We start from the raw sequence: 19,929 nt of genomic DNA on the forward strand, positions 1-19,929 counted from the left end.
AAATTTCATTTTCCATTTTGTTGCCCAGTCACCGAGTTTTGTGAGATCCTTTTGTAGTTCGTTGCAGTCTGCTTGGGACTTAGCTATGTTGAGTAGTTTTGTATCATCTGCAAATTTTGCCCCCCCCACTGTTTACCCCTTTTTCCAGATTGTTTATGAATATGTTAAATAGGACTGGTCCTAGAACAGACCCCTGGGGGACCCCACTATTTACCTCATTCCATTCTGAGAACTGATCATTTATTCCTACCCTTTGTTTCCTATCTTTTAACCAGTTACCAATCCATGAGACAACCTTCTCTCTTATCCCAGGACTTATTTTGCTTAACAGCCTGTGGTGAGGGATCTTGTCAAAAGCTTTCTGAAAATCTAAATGCACTATATCCACTGGATCTCCTTTGTCCGCATGCTTGTTGACCCCTCAAAAATTCTAGTAGATTGGTGAGGCATGCTTTCCCTTTACAAAAACCATGTTGACTATTTCCCAACAAATTATGTTCGTCTATGTGTCTGACAATTTTGTTCTTTATGATAGCTTCAACCAATTTGCCCGGTACTGAAGTGAGGCTTAGCAGCCTGTAGTTGCCAGGGTCACCTCTGGAGTCCTTTTTAAAAATTGGCATCACATTAGCTATCCTACAGTCATTTGATAGATTAGATAGATAATCTGATCTCATTGACTCCAGTGTAGCTATGGCTAATTTACACCAGGTGGGATCTGGCCCCATTAGCTCCAAGCATGTTTTAAGCCAAGTACATCTCTTGATGCTTGTATAAATGTTAATATTTACTGATATTCTTTTTCATTGAGACCCAGGCATCTGAGAAATGAACAACAACAAATGAAGATCCTTCTGAAACCCACCGTGCCAGACCCAGCCAAGGAAGCCAGTTAAGGAAAGAAAAATGAGCAACTGTTGTAGGGGCTATGGGTACAATTTTCAAAAGTGCCTAAGTGCCTTAGGAGCCTATGTTCCATTTTCACCAGTGACTTAGCCACTCCCATGAGAGTTAGGTGCCTCACCTACCTGAGCACTTCTGAAAATCCCCCTGGGCACTTATCGGAATCTCTTGGCATCTAAATACCTTGGAAAATGTGGCTCCCAATCACTTTCGAAAGTGGGTGTTTAGGCACTTCTGAAGACTCCGCCCTATCTCTTTTACTGTTTTAATCATGCCAGAAGTACTATGCAGGCATCAGTGACAACTCCATAGGGGTTGAATTTTGCACTTAATGCAGGGAATCAACCTCTTCAAACAGCATGTTGACCTCCAAATCACAGCAGGAATTTATACCACGGGACCTGCTGCTGTGCAAGGTGGTGGACAAGAATGAATTACTCTATGTAGCTCCTCCATGTAGTTCAAAACCTAGTGTTGCACTCTGCTGGGATCCAACATATGGTACCCAAGAGCTCAGCAAATACTTTCGGGCCAGATCCTCAGCAAGTGTTAATCCACGTAGTTGAGGATTGGCCCAGTACTGCAGGACAGTCACGTGGTGGCAATTCTTAAGGGAATTCTGTAAGAATATGTACAGAAATGATGGCAGAATATAGGAACTGCTGGACTGATCACAGCCAAGGTCCATGTAGTCTCTCTGACAGTGGACAGCAATAGATGCCTTAGAGGAAGGTGTTAGAAATCTGCAGTGGGCAGATATGAAATAATCACCCCACCATTAAGTCTCATCCTGATCTTGAACAGTCATTAAAGTTGGGGGAAAAATGAATTTTTCAGCTCACTCGCAATCTGGAAAAAATCAAAGGGAAAAACATGTTTTGGCTGAAAATGAAATTGTTCAAAATTTTCAGCAAATCAAAAAGAGTAACAAATGTGTTTCAAACTAAACATTTTGCTTTGATTGCAAATTGCTTTTAAACTTTTTAGTATTTTTTTTATTAAAAAACAATTAAAGGAAATTTCTAAACAAAGTTGTTTCAAATCGAAAAATCAAAACATTTAGACTTTTTGGGGATTTTCCCCCCTGAAATGAACAATTCAGCAAAACCAACATGAAATCATGAACCATTGCAGTGTCACCAAATCTGCATTTTTCATCCCAAAAAAAGTTTTGGTTGAAAAATCTCGCACAGCTTCGCTAGTCACACATTGGCTTAAGGCCCGAAGCATGAGGTTTATATGCCTTCTAAAACTCTTTGTTGTATTATTGATATTCCTGTTATCCATAGAGATGTCCAGTTCCCCTTTGACTCTTCCTAAGTTGTGGCCTCAATGTCATCTTGTATCAGTGAGTTCCACAGTCTAACACCATCATGTCAGAAAGGATATTTCCTTCGTTCAGTTTTGAAAACAGGGAAGGGAACCCAGGAGTCCTGATTCTCAGTTTCCCCTGCCCCAGCCCACTACATTTCACTGCCCTCAGAGTCGGGAGTCCTGACTCCCAACCCCCCCAACACAAACACACTGTAACCTCCCCTCCCATTCCAGAGCTGGGAATGGAACCCGGGAGTCCCGACTCTGAGCCCCATCTGCTCTAACCATTAGACACTACTCTCCAGCCAGAGCTGGGAACAGAACTCAGAAGTCCTGACCTTCATTCCTGCTGCTCAGACACACTAGACTCCATTCCTTCCAGAACTTGTAACCAAACCCAGGAATCCTGATTCTCAGCCCCTACAGCTCTAACCACTAGACCCTACTTCCCTCACAGAACCGGAAAAGAAACCCAAGAATCCTGATGCCTAGTTTGAACCACCAGACCACTCAATTACACCAGTATAAATCACGACTGAAGGGGTGACTACAGCTTGAGCAGTCATATCTGAGCTAGCTTTACTCTCGCTAGCTCAGGTACCAGAGCAATACGTCAGCACAGGCTGTACAAGCCTGTCTGGACCCCTGGGTCATTAGTCACAGGACTAGCCCATGCTGAAGCATGGGCTGCTGCAGCTTCACTGTTCTGGGAGCCAAGCTAGCGAGATGAAAACGAGCTGGGGTATGTCTGCTCCAGTTGCAATTGCAGCCTCTGACTGCAGCATAGATCGACCCTAACTCAGCTGCCTTGTGTATGTCTACACTACGGGATTACTCCGATTTTACAGAATTCGATTTTTGGCAACAGATTGTATAAAGTCGAGTGCATGCAGCCACACTAAGCACATTAATTCGGCAGTGTGCGACCATAGTACCGAGGCTAGCGTCGACTTCCGGAGTGTTGCACTGTGGGCAGTTATCCCATAGTTCCTGCAGTCTCCCCTGCCCATTGGAATTCTGGGTTGAGATCGCAATGCCTGATGGGGCAAAAAATATTGTCACTGGTGGTTCTGGGTACAGCCTCCCCCCTCTCTCCGTGAAAGCAATGGCAGACAACCATTTTGTGCCTTTTTTCCCGGGTGAACTTTGCAGATGCTATACCACAGCAAGCATGGAGCCCGCTCAGCTCAAGACAGCAGTCATGAACACTGTAAACACCTGGCGCATTATTGTGTAGTTTATGCTGAACCAGAACCTGAAAAACCAGGCGAGGAGGAGGTGGCAACAGCTGCAGGGGGGATGACGAGAGTGATGAGGACATGGACACAGAATTCTCTCAAACCGCGGGCCCCGGCTCTTTGGAGATCATGGTGTTAATGGGGTAGGTTCTAGACATGGAACGCAGATTCTGGGCCTGGGAAACAAGCACAGACTGGTGGGACAGGTCTGGGACGATTCCCAGTGGCTGCATAACTTTCGCATGCGCTTTCATGGAACTTTGTGACTTGCTTTCCCCTGCCCTGAAGCACCAGAATACCAAGATGAGAGCAGCCTTCACAGTTGAGAAGCGAGTGGCGATAGCCCCGTGGAAGCTTGCAACGCCAGACAGCTATCGGTCAGTTGGGAATCAATTTGGAGTGGGCAAATCTCCTGTGGGGGCTGCTGTTATGCAAGTAGCCAAAGCAATCACTGAGGTGCTGCTACGAAAGGAAGAAACTCTGGGAAATGTGCAGGTCATAGTGGATGGCTTTGCTACAATGGATTCCCTAACTTTGGTGGGGCGATAGATGGAACCCATATCCCTATCTTGGCACCGGCGCACCAGGGCAGCCAGTACATAAACTGCAAGGGGTACTTTTCAATGGTGCTGCAAGCACGGGTGGATCACAAGGGACGTTTCACCAACATCAACGTGGGCTGGCTGGGAAGGGTTCATGACGCTCGCGTCTTCAGGAACAGTAATCTGTTTAAACAGCTGCAGCAAGGGATTTACTTCCCAGACCAGAAAATAACCATTGGGGATGTTGACATGCCTATAGTTATCCTTGGGGACCCAGCCTACCCCTTAATGCCATGGCTCATGAAGCCATACACAGGCAGCCTGGACAGTAGTCAGGAGCTGTTCAACTATAGGTTGAGCACGTGCAGAATGATGGTAGAATGTGCATTTGGACGTTTAAAGGGTCGCTGGTGCACGTTACTGACTCGCTCAGACCTCAGCCAAACCAATATTCCCATTGTTATTGCTGCTTGCTATGTGCGTCACAATCTCTGTGAGAGTAAGGGGGAGACGTTTATGGTGGGGTGGGAGGTTGAGGCAAATCGCCTGGCTGCTGATTACGCACAGCCAGACACCAGGGCGATTAGAAGAGCATACCAGGAAGTGCTGCGCATCAGAGAAGCTTGGAAAACCAGTTTCATGACTGGCCAGGCTACGGTGTGAAAGTTCTGTTTGTTTTTCCTTGATGAAAACCCGCCCCCTTGATTGACTCATTCCCTGTAAGCAACCCACCCTCCCTACTTCGATCACAGCTTGCTTTCAAAGGAAATAAAGTCACTATCGTTTAAAAATCATGTATTCTTTATTAATTTATTATAAACATAGGGAGAGAACTGACAAGGCAGCCCGAGTGGGGTTTGGGAGGAGGGAATGAAAAGGCCACTTCAAAAGTTCAAAATAATGACAGTCTTTTGCTTGGGCTGTCCACTGGGGTGGAGTGGCAGGGTGCACGGAGCCCCCCCACGTTCTTGGGCATCTGGGTGAGGAGGCTATGGAACTTGGGGTGGGGGGAGGGCAGTTATATAGGGGCTGCAGTGGCACTCTGTGATCCTGCTGCTGTTCCTGAAGCTCCATCAGATGCTGGAGCATGTCTGTTTGATCACGCAGCAGCCCCAGCGTTGCATCCTGCCTCCTCTGATCTTCCTGCTGCCACCTCTCCTCACATTCGTCCCTCCTGTCCTCACGTTTGTTGGCAGCTTTCCTGTACTTTGATACCGTGTCCTTCCACTCATTCAGATGAGCTCTTTCATTGCGGGTCGATTCCATGATCTCAGAGAAAATTTAGTCTCACGTGCATTTTTTTTTGCCGCCTTATCTGAGATAGCCTTCGGGACGGAGGAGGGAGGCTTGAAAAATTTGCAGCTGCAGGAGGGCAAAAAGGGAGAGAAGTATTTAAAAAGATACATTTTACAGAACAATGCTTATACTCTTTCACAGTGAACACTATTCACATTACATAGCACATGTGATTTCGGTACAAGGTCGCATTTTGTATCTTACTATTGAGTGTCTGCAGCTTTGGCGTTAGAGATCAGACGCAGGGCCGGGCAACAGAATTCGGCTTGCATGCGGCCATGGTAAGCCATTGTCTTTCGGCTTCTGCAACCTTCATAAAAGCAGCCCCCTCCTTTCCCATACCAAGCAAAGCCCGCTGAGTGCTGCGGTTTTCGTGTTAACGTGCAGCAGCAGAAACCAAACTAACCCCCCGCCCATCCAATTCTCTGGGATGATCGCTTTACCCCTCCCCCCACCGCATGGCTGGTATCAGGGAAGATCCCTGCTAGCCAAACGTGAAAAGCTCAGCGCCAATGGACCCCGCCCCCTACCGCTTGGCTAACTGCAGGGAAGGATTTATTTTCAGCCACAGGCAAATAGCCCAGTAGGAACGAGCACCTCTTTCCCCTTAATTAAATTCCCATATTTCAACCAGGTTATCATGAACAATATCACTCTCCTGAGGATAACACAGCGAGATAAAGAACGGATGTTGCTTGAATGCCAGCAAACACTGGGACCATATGCTGCCAGGCATTGTCATGCAATGATATCAGATTACTTGCTACTAGCATGGCGTGGTAAAGTGTTTTACCATGGAGGATGGAATAAGGCGGCCCTGCCCAGAAACCTTCTGCAAAGGCTTTTGGAGTACCTCCAGGAGAGCTTCATGGAGATGTCCCTGGAGGATTTCCGCTCCATCCCCAGACACGTTAACAGACTTTTCCAGTAGCTGTACTGGTCGCGAATGCATCCCAAGTCCTCAGGGCAAATTAATCATTAAAAAACGCTTGCTTTTAAACCATGTTTTATATTTACAAAGGTACACTCACCAGAGGTCCCTTCCATGGCTTCATGGTCTGGGATACCGCCTTGGGAGGGTACTTCAGTCAGGCTGAGAAAAAGATCCTGGCTATTGGGGAGAATGGAGTGCTGTGTGCTCTCCGCAAGCTCGTCGTCCTCCTCCTCCTCATCTTCCCCGTCCACAAAATCCTCAGGCATGGCTGAGAGTACTCCCTTCTTGGAATCCATGGTCAGGGGTGGGGTAGTGGTGGCGGCCCCCCCTAGAATTGCATGCAGCTCAGCATAGAAGCGGCATGTCTGCGGCTCTACCCTGGACCTTCCGTTTACTTCTTTGGTTTTCTGGTACGCTTGTCTGAGCTCCTTAACTTTCACGCGGCACTGATATGAGTCCCTATTGTGGCCTCTCTCCATCACGCCCTTGGAGATTTTTTCAAATGTTTTGGCATTTCATCTTTTGGAATGTAGTTCTGCTAGCACGGAATCTTCTCCCCACACAGCGATCAGATCCAGTACCTCCCGTACGGTCCATGCTGGAGCTCTTTTTTGATTCTTGGACTGCATGGTTACCTGTGCTGATGAGCTCTGCATGGTCACCTGTGCTCTCCACGCTGGGCAAACAGGAAATGAAATTCAAAAGTTTGTGGGGCTTTTCCTGTCTACCTGGCCAGTGCATCTGAGTTCAGATTGCTGTCCAGAGCGGTCACAATGGTGCACTATGGGATAGCTCCCGGAGGTCAATACCGTTGAATTGCGTCCACACTAACCCTAATTCGAACCAGCAATGTCGATTTTGGCGCTACTTCCCTCGTAGGGGAGGAGTACAGAAATCGATTTTAAGAGCCCTTTATGTCAAAGTAAATGGCTTCATTGTCTGGATGGGTGCAGGGTTAATTCGATTTAACGCTGCTAAATTCGACCTAAACTCATAATGTAGACGAGGCCCTGGCTGTATTTAAGAATCTGTCTCCTTGTCCCCATGCTGTGTGTTAATAAAATGCACATTTCCACGTTAAAAAAAAAAATCCAGTTAACAGGATCAAAATGTGGCTCATCCCGATCCATGTAGGGTTTAAACTCCACCTAGACCTGGGGCAAAAGCATCTATTTACTGTACAAAGAAATTACCTATGTGAAATGCTGTCGCAAATAAACAGTTTCTGTTGCACTTGGCAGTGTTCTTCTTGAAGGCAGGTTCTGCATTCTTTGGAAGCTAGGCTCAGGGTTCAAGTACAGACGCTGGTGCTGGTTACATCCTCAGTCTCTGGGGTGCTGGCGGGGACACAGCCATCCCATACAATCATACTCTGCTCTTCTCTGTGCTCTCAAAGGGCTTTTCGCGTATTGCTTACCCAAGCCTCACACCCTCATGGAAGTTAGGTGAGTATTATTGTACCTGTGTTACAGAACAACAAAATAAGGCACAGAGCAACATGACCCAGGTTATAGATGGAAAGTCAGTGGCAGAGCTAAGGATAGAGTCCCAGAGTCCTGACTCACAGCGTGCCGCCCCCTCCCACTAGACCGCACTCCCCTCCCAGAGTTGGGAACAGAACCTATGAATCCCAGCTATCAATACTCTAACCACAAGATAACACTCCTCCTGGTGTTTGGAACAAAACCCAAGCATCTCAGTTTCCAATCCCCTGCTCTGATCACTAGGCCAGGGGTAGGCAACCTATGGCATGTGTATCGAAGGCGTCATGCGAGCTGATTTTCAGTGGCACTCACACTGCCCAGGTCCTGGCCACCGGTCCGGGGGGCTCTGCATTTTAATTTAATTTTAAATGAGGCTTCTTAAGCATTTTAAAAACCTTATTTACTTTACATACAACAATAGTTTAGTTATATATTATAGACTTATAGAAAGAGATCTTCTAAAAATGTTAAAATGTATCACTGGCACGTGAAACCTTAAATTAGAGTGAATAAATGAAGACTCAGCCCACCACTTCTGAAAGGCTGCTGACCCCTGCACTAGACTATACTACTTCCTCCTCAAATAGGCAATAGAACCCAGAAATCCAGACTCTCAGTCCCTCCCATTTCCACTGCTAGATTATAAGCCCCTTGTAGAGATGGGAACAGAACCCAAGAGCCTTGACGCCAAGTCCCCGCTATGCGTCGCTAACCCACCAGACCCCATTTCACTCTATTTCCAGAGCTGGCAATAGAACCCAAGAGTCCTGACTCCCAGTCCCCCCGCTTTACCCATGAGATCCTCCTCCCCAGCCACATCTGGGAATAAAACCCAGTAACCCTGACTCCCAGGCCCCATGCTTTAGTCACTAGACCCCTACTCACTTCCTGGAGACAGGAATAGAACTCAGGAGTCCAGACGCCCAGCCCTACCTGCTCTCCCCACTAGACCCCACTCCCCTCCCAGAGCTAGGAATAGAAGCCAGAAGTCCTGACTCCCTGCCCCCTCCCCCTGCTCTCACCCACTAGACAGCGGTAGGCAACCTATGGCACGCGTGCCAAAGGTGGCATGCGAGCTGATTTTCAGTGGCACTCTCACTGCCTGGGTCCTGGCCACCGGTCCGGGGGGCTCTGCATTTTAATTTAATTTTTAATGAAGCATCTTAAACATTTTAAAAACCTTATTTACTTTACATACAACAATAGTTTAGTTATATGTTATAGACTTATAAAAAGAGACCTTCTAAAAACATTAAAATGTATCACTGGCATGCGAAACCTTAAATTAGAGTGAATAAATGAAGACTCAGCCCACCACTTCTGAAAGGTTGCTGACCCCTGCACTTGACCCCATTCCCCTCCCAGAACCAGGAATGGAAGCCAGGAATCCAACTTGCAGTCCCCCTTGCCCCACACAGCCCAGTGGAGCACAGAAAATAACCCCATGTCATTCCACATGAATGGATGCCTGCTCTCCCAGAAGTGCCCTCTGGGCCCAACAGGGAGTTGAGGGGCGTGTGACTGCTAGTATGAGCCGTTGAGTTAACAACGCCTTGTGACTAAGGCTGTGAAAGGCCTACAGATCCAGTCATCAGCATCTGACCTTCGTCCAACACAAGAAGCAAATGATCAACCACTGCAGCCTCTGGACCATATCTTGCCCTTGAAAACAGCCCAAAATTGGCTCTACATAGTACCCAAGCTGCTTCCATGGCCTTTTGCCCAAAAAAGACTAGGGACAAGCAGCAAGACTGGGAGACCCAAGTAATGGCTCCTCAGACAACAACTCATTTTCATAGTTTTATACCTTTTAAGGCCAGAAGGGACCATAGATCTTCTTGTATCACCTCCTGCATATCACAGGTCAGAGAATGTCACCCAGATACCTCTGCACTGAGCCCAACGACTTGGGTTTGGCTAAAGCTCTTACAGGAAGGCATCCAGCCTTGGTTTGAAGACGTCAGGAGATGGAAAAATAGTGAATCACCCTCACCATGAAATAAAGGTGTCTTATTTCTAACTGGAGTTGGTCTGGCTTCAGCTTCCAGCCTTTGGTTCTTGTTCTGCCTTTCTCTGCTAGGTTTAAACTCCACCTGGAACTGGGCTGAAAGCATCTTCAGCATCCCTTTAGTACCTGGTATTTTCCTTCCATGAAGGTGCTTTACACTGTCATAGGCCTGGTCTACACTACGAGTTTAGGTCGAATTTAGCAGTGTTAAATCGAATTAAGCCTGGACACGTTCACACGGCTAAGTCCCTTTTTTCGACTTAAAGGGCCCTTTAAATCGGTTTCTTTACTCCACCTCCGACGAGGGGATTAGCGATAAAATCGGCCTTAGCGGATCGGAATTGGGGTAGTGTGAACGGAATTCGATGGTATTAGCCTCTGGGAGCTATCCCACAGTGCTTCATTGTGACCGCTCTGGACAGCACTCTCAACTAAGATGCACTGACCAGGTAGACAGGAAAAGCCCCGCGAACGTTTGAATTTCATTTCCTGTTTGCCCAGCGTGGAGAGCACAGGTGACCACGCAGAGCTCATCAGCACAGTTAACCATGATGGAGTCCCAGGATAGTAAAAGAGCTCCAGCATGGACAGAATGGGAGGTACGGGATCTGCTCGCCATATGGGGAGATGAATCAGTGCTAGCTGAACGCCGTAGCAGTAAACAAAATGGCAAAATATTAGAAAAGGTCTCAAAGGCCATGAAGGACAGAGGCCATAACAGGGACGCACAGCAGTGCCGCGTGAAAATTAAGGAGCTAAGGCATGCCTACCACAAAGCCAGAGAGGCAAACAGAAGGTCCAGGGCAGAGCCGCAAACATGCCGCTTCTATGCGGAGCTGCATGCCATGCTAGGGGGTGCAGCCACCACTACCCCAACCGTGTGCTTTGACTCCTTCAATGGAGAAACACACAGGGAAGAGGGTTCGGGGTACGAGGAAGATGAGGATGAAGATAATGTAGAAAGCTCACAGCAGCAAAGAAGCGGAGAAACCGGTTTCCCCAACAGCCAGGATATGTTTATCACCCTGGACCTGGAACCAGTAACCCCCGAACTCACCCAAGGCGTGCTCCCAGACCCTGAGGGCACACAGGAGACCTCTGGTGAGTGTACCTTTGTAAATATTACACATGGTTTAAAAGCAAGCGTGTTTAATGATTAATGATTAATTTACCCTGGCAATCGCGGCCAGTACAGCTACTGGAAAAGTCTGTTAACGTGTATGGGGATGGAGCGGAAATCCTCCAGGGACATCTCCAGAAAGCTCTCCTTCATGTACTCCCAAAGCCTTTGCAAAAGGTTTCTGGGGAGGGCTGCCTTATCCCGTCTGCCATAGTAGGATACTTTACCACGCCAGGCCAGTAGCACGTAGTCTGGAATCATTGCATAACAAAGCATGGCAGCGTATGGTCCTGGTGTTTGCTGGCATGCAGACAACATCCATTCCTTATCGCTCTTTGTTATCCTCAGGAGAGTGATATCATTCACGGTCACCTGGTTGAAATGGGACAATTTTATTAAGGGGACATTCAGAGGTGCCCGTTCCTGCTCTGCTGAACAGAAATGTTCCCCGCTGTTAGCCATGCAGTGGGGGGGAGGGGTGAAGTGATCATCCCCGAGAATTGGGTGTGGGGGGAGGGGGGTTAGTTGGGTTTGTGCTGCATGTTAACCTGGAAACCGCAGTCCCTCCTTTTACATTGCAAACCCATTTTAAATGGCCAACCCAACGGGTGCTTGGTATGGGAAATGAGGGCGCTACTGGTTGAAACCATTCCCACATGTTAAGAAGGTTAAAAAAGCCAAAAGACTGTGGCTTACCATGGCTGCGTGCAAGCCGAAATCTGTTGCCTGGCACTGCGTGAGTGATCTCTCACACCAAACCAGCAGGCCCTCAATATAAGAGGAAAAATGCGACCTTGTAACGAAAGCACATGTGCTGTGTAATGTGAACAGCAAAATGTAGCGTGAAAGAGTGTACCCATTGTTCTCTAAAATGTGTCTTTTTTAACCACCTCTCCCTTCTCCTCCACCAGCTGCAAATGTTTCTCCTTCACAGAGGCTAGTGAAGATTAGAAGGAGAAAATGGTGGACTCGGGATGATATGTTCTCGGAGCTCCAGATGTCCTCCCACGCTGACAGAGCACAGCAGAATGCGTGGAGGCAGTCAATGTCAGACTACAGAAAAGCACAATATGAACGAGAGGAGAGGTGGCGGGCTGAATCGCAGGATAAACAGAGCAAGTGGTGGGCTGAAGATGATAGGTGGTGTCAGCTTGCAGACAGAAGGCAAGAGTCAATGCTCTGGCTGCTGGAGCATCAAACTGATATGCTCCAGCGTATGGTTGAGCTGCAGGAAAGGCAGCAGGAGCAGAGACCACCGCTACAGCCCCTGTGTAACCAACAGCCCTCCTCCCCAAGTTCCATAGCCTCCTCACCCAGACGCCCAAGAACATGGTGGGGGAGCCTCCGGCCACCCAGTCACTCCACCCCAGATGATTGCCCGAGCATCAGAAGGCTGGCCTTCAATAAGAGTTAAAGTTTTAAACTGCAGTGTGTCCTTTTCCTTCCCTCCTCCCCCACCCATCCCGGGCTACCTTGGCAATTATCCCCCTAGTTGTGTGATGAATTAATAAAGAATGCATGAACGTGAAGTAACAATGACTTTATTGCCTCTGCAAGCGGTGCTCAAGGGGGGGAGGGGAGGGTGGGGTGGTTGGTTTACAGGGAAGTAGAGTGAACCGGGTGGGGGGGGGGGGCGGAGGATTCATCAAGGAGAAACAAACAGAAGTTTCACACCGTAACCTGGCCAGTCACAAAACTCGTTTTCAAATCTTCTCTGATGTGCACCGCGCCCTGCTGTGCTCTTCTAACCGCCCTGGTGTCTGACTGCGCGTAATCAGCGGCCAGGCGATTTGCCTCAACCTCCCTCCCCGCCATAAATGTCTCCCCCTTACTCTCACAGATATTGTGGAGCGCACAGCAAGCAGCAATAACAATGGGGATATTCTTTTCGCTGAGGTCTGAGCGAGTCAGTAAGCTGCGCCAGCTCGCTTTTAAACGTCCAAATGCACATTCCACCACCATTCGGCACTTGCTCAGCCTGTAGTTTAACAGGTCCTGACTACTGTCCAGGCTGCCTGTGTACGGCTTCATGAGCCATGGCATTAAGGGGTAGGCTGGGTCCCCAAGGATCACGATAGGCATTTCAACATCCCCAACGGTTATTTTCTGGTCCAGGAAGAAAGTCCCTTCCTCCAGCTTTCGAAACAGACCAGAGTGCCTGAAGACGTGAGCATCATGTACCTTTCCCGGCCATCTCACGTTGATGTTGGTGAAACGTCCCTTGTGATCCACCAGGGCTTGCAGCAACATTGAAAAGTACCCCTTGCAGTTTATGTACTCGGTGGCTTGGTGCTCCGGTGACAAGATAGGGATATGAGTTCCATCTATTGCCCCACCACAGTTTGGGAATCCCATTGCAGCAAAGCCATCCACTATGGCCTGCACGTTTCCCAGAGTCACTACCCTTGATATCACCAGGTCTTTGATTGCCCTGGCAACTTGGATCACAGCAGCCCCCACACTAGATCTGCCCACTCCAAATTGATTTCCGACTGACCGGTAGCTGTCTAGCGTTGCAAGCTTCCACAGGGCTATTGCCACTCGCTTCTCAACTGTGAGGGCTGCTCTCATCCTGGTATTCTGGTGCTTCAGGGCAGGGGAAAGCAAGTCACAAAGTTCCATGAAAGTGCCCTTACGCATGCGAAAGTTTTGCAGCCACTGGGAATCGTCCCACACCTGCAACACAATGTGGTCCCACCAGTCTGTACTAGTTTCCCGGGCCCAGAATCGGCATTCCACGGCATAAACCTGCCCCAGTAACACCATGATTTGCACATTGCTGGGGCCTGTGCCTTGTGAGAGGTCTATGTCCATGTCAATTTCCTCATCACTCTCGTCGCCGCTCTGCAATCGCCTCCTCGGCTGGTCCTGGTTTTGCTTTGGCATATCCTGGCTCTGTATATACTCCAGGACAATGCGCGTGGTGTTCATAGTGCTCATAATTGCCGCGGTGATGTGAGCGGGCTCCATGATCCCAGTGCTATGGCGTCTGGTCTGAAAAAAGGCGCGAAACTAGTATCTGACGGAGGGAGGGAGGGGTAAGTGACAACATGGCGTACAGGTACAGGGAATTAAAATCAACAAAGGTGGTTGTGCATCAGGGAGAAACACAAACAACTGTCACACAGAATGGCCTCCCCAAAGATTGAACTCAAAATCCTGGGTTTAGCAGGCCTTTGATTTCACGGAGGTAGGGGGAAGCAAATGAATACAGAACAAATCTATTTTTTACATCTTAAGCTGGCAAATGACGGTGCAGCATGAGTGATAGCCCTCGGCATCTTCTGGGCGCTTGGCAGAAAATAGCATACTACGACTGATAGCCATCATCGGCATTGGGAAGGCAGTATGACGATGACGGATACCAGTCGTAATATACCATCTTTTACCAAAAGGCAAGGGGCTGCTGCTGTGTAGCAATGCAGCCCCACGTCTGCCAGCCCCACATCTGCCAGCACCCAGATCGCCAATGAAGGCTACCAGTCATACTGCACTGTCTACTGCCAAAAGGCAATTAGCTGCTGCTGTGTAGCAATGCAGTACCATGTCTGCCGGCACCCAGATGGCATATGGTGACGGTGAGCTGAGCTGAGCTGAGCGGGCTCCATGCTTGGCGTAGTATGTTGTCTGCACAGGTAACCCAGGTAAAAAGGCGCGAATAGATTGTCTGCCATTGCTCTGACGGAGGGGGAGGGGCCTGACGACGTACCCAGAACCCCCCGCGACACTGTTTTGCATCATTCAGGCATTGGGATCTCAACCCAGAATTCCAATGGGCGGCGAAGACTGCGGGAACTATGGGATAGCTACCCATAGTGCAATGCTCCGGAAGTCGACGCTAGCCTCGGTACTGTGGACGCGGTCCGCCGACTTAATGCACTTAGAGCATTTTATGTGGGGACACACACAATCGGCTGTATACAACCGATTTCTATAAAACCGGCTTCTATAAATTAGACCTAAATTCATAGTGTAGACATACCCATAGACTCACCCAGTGATGAGCTCCCAAAATCCTAATAACCAGTTCCCTACCAGGTCCTCAGCGACAATTCGGCGGCGGGGGGGTCTTCACTCACTTTGGGTTTTCGGCGGCATTTCGGCGGCAGGTCCTTCACCCGGAGTGAGTGAAGACCCCCCCGCCCGCCGCCGAAGTGCCGCCGAAGACCCGATAGGGAATCGCGCGGTGAGTACAAGCCCCATGTGCCTGTCTCCTCCCCACATCTGACCCCAATCCACGTCCTGCCCCCAACTGCCCTACTCAGAACCTGGAACACATCAACCCCCCCTCCCCCGCTCCATGTCCCCTGACCACCCCCCCACCCTAACTGCCCCCCAGAACCCCACCCCCTACCCAACTCGGCCTGCTTCCTGTCCCCTGACTGGCCCGACCCCCCCATCCACTACCACCCTAGCAGATCCCCAGAACTCCCACGCCTACCCAACACCCCCCCATTCCCCGTCCCCTGACCACCCCCCCAGAACCTCCACCCTCTCCAACCGCTCCCTGCCCCTTATCCAAACCCTCCTCCCATTCCCGGCCCCCTTACCATGCTGCTCAAAGCGGCAGGAGCTGCAGAGCTGCCCAGAGCGCTGCGCACTGGGGCTCTGCGAAGGGGGGGACAAGCGGGGGAGGGGCCGGGGGAGCCTCCCCAGATGGGAGCTCAGGCGGGCCAGACAGGACAGTCCCGTGGGCCCGATGTGGCCCGTGGACCAGAGTTTCCCCACTCGCCGGCTCCTTTAACAACAGGTTCTACACCGGCTTCTAAATTTAACAATCGGTTCTTGTGAACTGGTGCGAACTGGCTCCAGCTCACCACTGGACTCACCTCTTGATCTAAACAGCCTGAGCTTTCAAGTCTCTCACTGTCAGGCATTTTCTTGAGCCCTTGAATAATTTCTCTGGCTCTTTTCTGCACCCTCTCCAATTTTTCAGCAACCTTTTTAAAAAGCACTCCCCAGAACTGGACGCAGCATTCCAGTATTTGTCTCACCAATGCAATACACTGAGGAAAAATCATCCCCTTGCTCTTCCTCACTGCTCCCGTTTATACAGCCAAGGAACACAAGAGCCATTTTTGTACCCGCATTGAACTGCGAGCTCATGTTGAGTTGTTTGTCCACCCCTAGCTCCTTTTCAGAGTCACCTCTGCTTTCCCGGACACAGGCCCCCATTCTGTAGGGGTGACTTTCCTTCCTTGCTGCTAGATGTGTCACCTTGCATTCAGCTGTAGTAAAGTGCAGTTTATTTGAATGATTACAGGAGCCAGGAGTCCTGCTCTTCCCTTCTCTATTGTTGCTCTTTTGGCCCGAGCATTAGTCCAATATTCAGGGCCTTGCAGGGTTGTTTCTGTTAGCATGAGGAATGGATGATACAAGTCAGGTCAATTATTTGGTGAAACCTTGTTTATTTACAGGGTACCGTTTCCCTGAACACTTAACAGCAGCAGGCAGTTTCCTTGCTCCTGAATCCCCACATCTGCCCCTACCCCCACTCGCCCCGCAAGCTCTGTGCCCAAAAAGCCTTCCCCTGTCTCTCTGCTTCCTCCCCTGGGTCACACTCAGAACTGCTTCTCCTGGCTTCCTGTCTCTGACATACACAGCCTAGCCCCCTCCTTTGCAACCAGGGAGAGCCCTATTCATCTGTCGGGGTTAACACTGGCCTAGCCACATGGCTTAGTGTCTTGGGTGGAAGTCCTGTTGCCTGCAGCTGTTTTTACCATATAAAGGGGCTTGATTGTGCCTTGTTTTGAGCCTGAAAGACTGTTTAAATTATCTTCCACTGAGCATCTGAGATAACCCATTGCTGAGATGAATGGGGGCTGTTCAAACCTCTCCGAACTATGGTGCCAGGCTCTCTGCCAACTCATCTCTGCAATGGTTACATGTGGCCCATAAACTTGAGGTAGGGTGGAACTTTGAAATGCCTCTTGTGGCACTGAATTCCAGTCTAATTACGTCTTGTGTGGAAGAGGTATTTCCTCTCCTAGGGACTAAAAGATAAAGAGGACCTGGGTGCTGCATTAAAGTGCTTTCAAAAATCTCCCAAGAGCAAATAGTTCAGCTTTACATCAGCAGTAACTGATACAGAATCTAGCCCAGAGTCCAGTCCATGCTACACCCCTCCCATAACTCTAATATACTAACCAAGGTCATCATTCTTGTCCCTTGTGCTCTGCAGACTTGTTCCTTTGCCAGCACTGCCCTTTGCACCATTTCATGTCAAACATTTTCCTATCTGACTTAATCCACCAAATAAGCAAAGTAAAACTTTAACTGCCTGAGCACATCAAACCTTTATATACCAATGAGTCCGTTTGCAAGAGGGTAAAACCTGGGGATTAGCAGGGTCTGAATCCTGGCAGAAAATCCATCTAGCATTCGTGGAATGGGTGTCTTTTCACTGACTTGGGACTGAAGTATTTGCCACTGCAAACTGGGACCAGTTAACCTGGGATTTCTGCAGCAACAGGAAAAACAACAGACACTTAATGCACGTGGCAACCTGCAAAGTTATTAAGCCAACTTGCCACCTTCTGCAATTTTAACCTGTGGTATTAAGGGACTATTTGCTGGGAAGCACATACCTTGCAAGATGTTCAGCATAAGCATCCCAAGTGGCCATACTTCCATTTTATGGTGTGAATCAGCACCACTGAGCAGTTATTTTTTGGCCAAACCACTGAGATATTTTGCTAACACAGGGGAAGAGTGTATTCTTCTCATCCATCATTGGTCTTCTTTTTTTTTTGATCTACACAGCGCCACCCAAGAGCCATGAGTTTTCCAGAACGTCTGGACCGCATTGGTGGCATGGGACGCTTCCAAGTCATGCATGTGGCATTCCTGGCCATCCCACTCTTAATGCTGGCCAGCCATAACCTCCTGCAGAACTTCACTGCTGGGATCCCAGAGCATCACTATCAAGTGAGCATCATGGCCAACTACACCCATCATGCCAATCTCACAGCCAGCCTACCTGCAGAAGATCTGCTCTGGGTCTCCATTCCCATGGACAGGAGCCAGAAGCCGGAGAAGTGCCAGCGGTTTGTCACCACTCAGTGGCAGCTCCTAAACCCAAATGCCACAAGCACCAACACCATAGAGCTGGATATTGAGCCGTGTGTAGATGGGTGGACCTATGATAAGAGCCTGTTCACTGACACCATTATAACTGAGGTGAGAGAAACCTGACTCCGTATAGTCCAGGCAATGCTTTTCATAGGGAGGCAGTGTGGATCAGTGCCTAGGGTACTGGGCTGAGAGAGGAGGAGACCCAGGTTTTATTCCCAGCTCTGCTACTGATCTGCTGTGGGCAAATCACTTCCTCTTTGTTTCCTCTCCCGTCCTTTGTCTATTTAGAATGTAAGCTCTTTGGGACTGTCTCTAACTATGTGGGTATACCACACTGGGGCCCTGATCTCGGTCGGGGTCTGTGCAACGCCTGACATGATGGGGCCATGATCTCAGTCAGGGTCTGTGCAGCGCCTGGCACACTGGGGCCCTGATCTCAGTTGGAGTCTGGGCTGCACCTGGCACAATGGGGCCCCAGATCTCCTTTAGGATCTATATGTGCTATGCTAATACAACACAGTAGCTTGTAGACTGTTACGTTGCACTAGGCTCCATATACACACACAGTGAGAGACAGTCCCTCCACCAAATCTCTTACTGTTGTGATCTGGCAGACTGTTTTTCCCCCTTGGCACAGGTATAACTGACCACACAAGGTAGTAGGGTTGCCACCTCTTGTGACGTTGCACTCTATATGATTTTGTGAAAATATGCTAATGTAACTGGAATATGCTTCATGGAAAAGGTCTCTTGTAAGGTTCCATTACAAAGCTTATAATCTGTTGAGCGTGATCATCCTATTTGTATAAATGTACCACTCTTGTATCTGAAGCTAGAAATATGAAATATAACTCTAAGGGCCTATTGTAATTATGCAAAGTGTGGGCCATTAATGGTGATTTGGAATCTTGATGTCTCCCATTAACCAGGACAATTGACTGTAGATGGCTCTGTTTTACCTGTAAGTCTTCCTGTATATGAATGTGCTGGCAAGTGGGTAATGAAGTCTTACAGTGACATGTGATCATGTCACCTGAACTGGACTCCATCTTTAACCTGGTGTCTTTCCATTGAGAAGGAGGGGGTGGGAACCCAGAGAGGGACAAAGGATTCCCGCCTTATGCAAAAGATATATAAATGGGTGGAACAGAACAAAGGGGGTGGCCATCATGAGGAATCCCCTAGCTACCACCTGAGCTGGAACAAGGGCTGTACCAGGGGAAAGGATTGTGCCCAGACTAGGAGGCATCCAGTCTGTGAAAGAAACTTATGAAAACATCTCTGAGGGTGAAATTTTATCTGTACTCAGTAGTATTACTGTATTAGTCTTAGATTTGCATGTTTTCTTTTATTTTACTTGGTAATTTACTTTGTTCTGTCTGTTACTACTTGGAACCACTTAAATCCTACTTTCTGTATTTAATAAAATCACTTTTTACTTATACTCAGAGTGTGTATTAATACGGGGGGGGGAGGGGCAAAGAGCTGTGCTTCTCTCTCTCAGTGTTATAGAGGGCGAACAATTTATGAGTTTACCCTGTATAAGCTTTATACAGGGTAAAATGGATTTATTTTGGTTTAGACCCCATTGGGAGTTGGGGTTCTGAGTGTTAAAGACAAGAACACTTCTGTGAGCTGCTTTCAGTTAAGCCTGGAGCTGTGGGGCAAGTAATTCAGACTCTGGGTCTGTGTTGGAGCAGATGGGCATGTCTGGCTCAGCAAGACAGGGTGCTGGGGTCCCAAACTGGCAGGGAAAGCAGGGGCAGAAGTAGTCTTGGCACATCAGTTGGCAGCTCCCAAGGGGGGTTCTGTGATTCAACCCATCACACCTCTGAGGTACAAAAAAATGGGACATCCAAGATGATCCTGAGCCCATAAAACCGTCAGGGTGCACTGAGTACCCTGACAGATTTCCCAGGGCAGCTACCTCAAAAAAGGGATGATCCTGGGAAAACCTGGATGGGTGGCAACTCTACAAAGTACAGGGCAAGGGAACCACACCCACTGTTCGTACTG

General features: G+C 48.7%; 1 protein-coding gene across 1 annotated transcript in view; it reads left to right on the forward strand.

The window, feature by feature from the left end:
* The window catches only part of LOC128840297 (uncharacterized), a 43,299-nt gene extending 38,508 nt beyond the window's left edge, over positions 1 to 4,791 (forward strand). The window contains exon 20 of the mRNA XM_054034126.1: positions 812 to 4,791. Within this exon, the coding sequence (XP_053890101.1) occupies positions 812 to 896 (85 nt within the window). The 3' untranslated portion in view covers positions 897 to 4,791. The remainder of the gene's footprint in view (positions 1 to 811) is intronic.
* The last annotated feature ends 15,138 nt before the right edge of the window (positions 4,792 to 19,929 follow it).

Source organism: Malaclemys terrapin, chromosome 7 (assembly GCF_027887155.1).
Source record: "Malaclemys terrapin pileata isolate rMalTer1 chromosome 7, rMalTer1.hap1, whole genome shotgun sequence".
In the NCBI taxonomy this organism is placed as follows: Eukaryota; Metazoa; Chordata; order Testudines; family Emydidae; genus Malaclemys; species Malaclemys terrapin.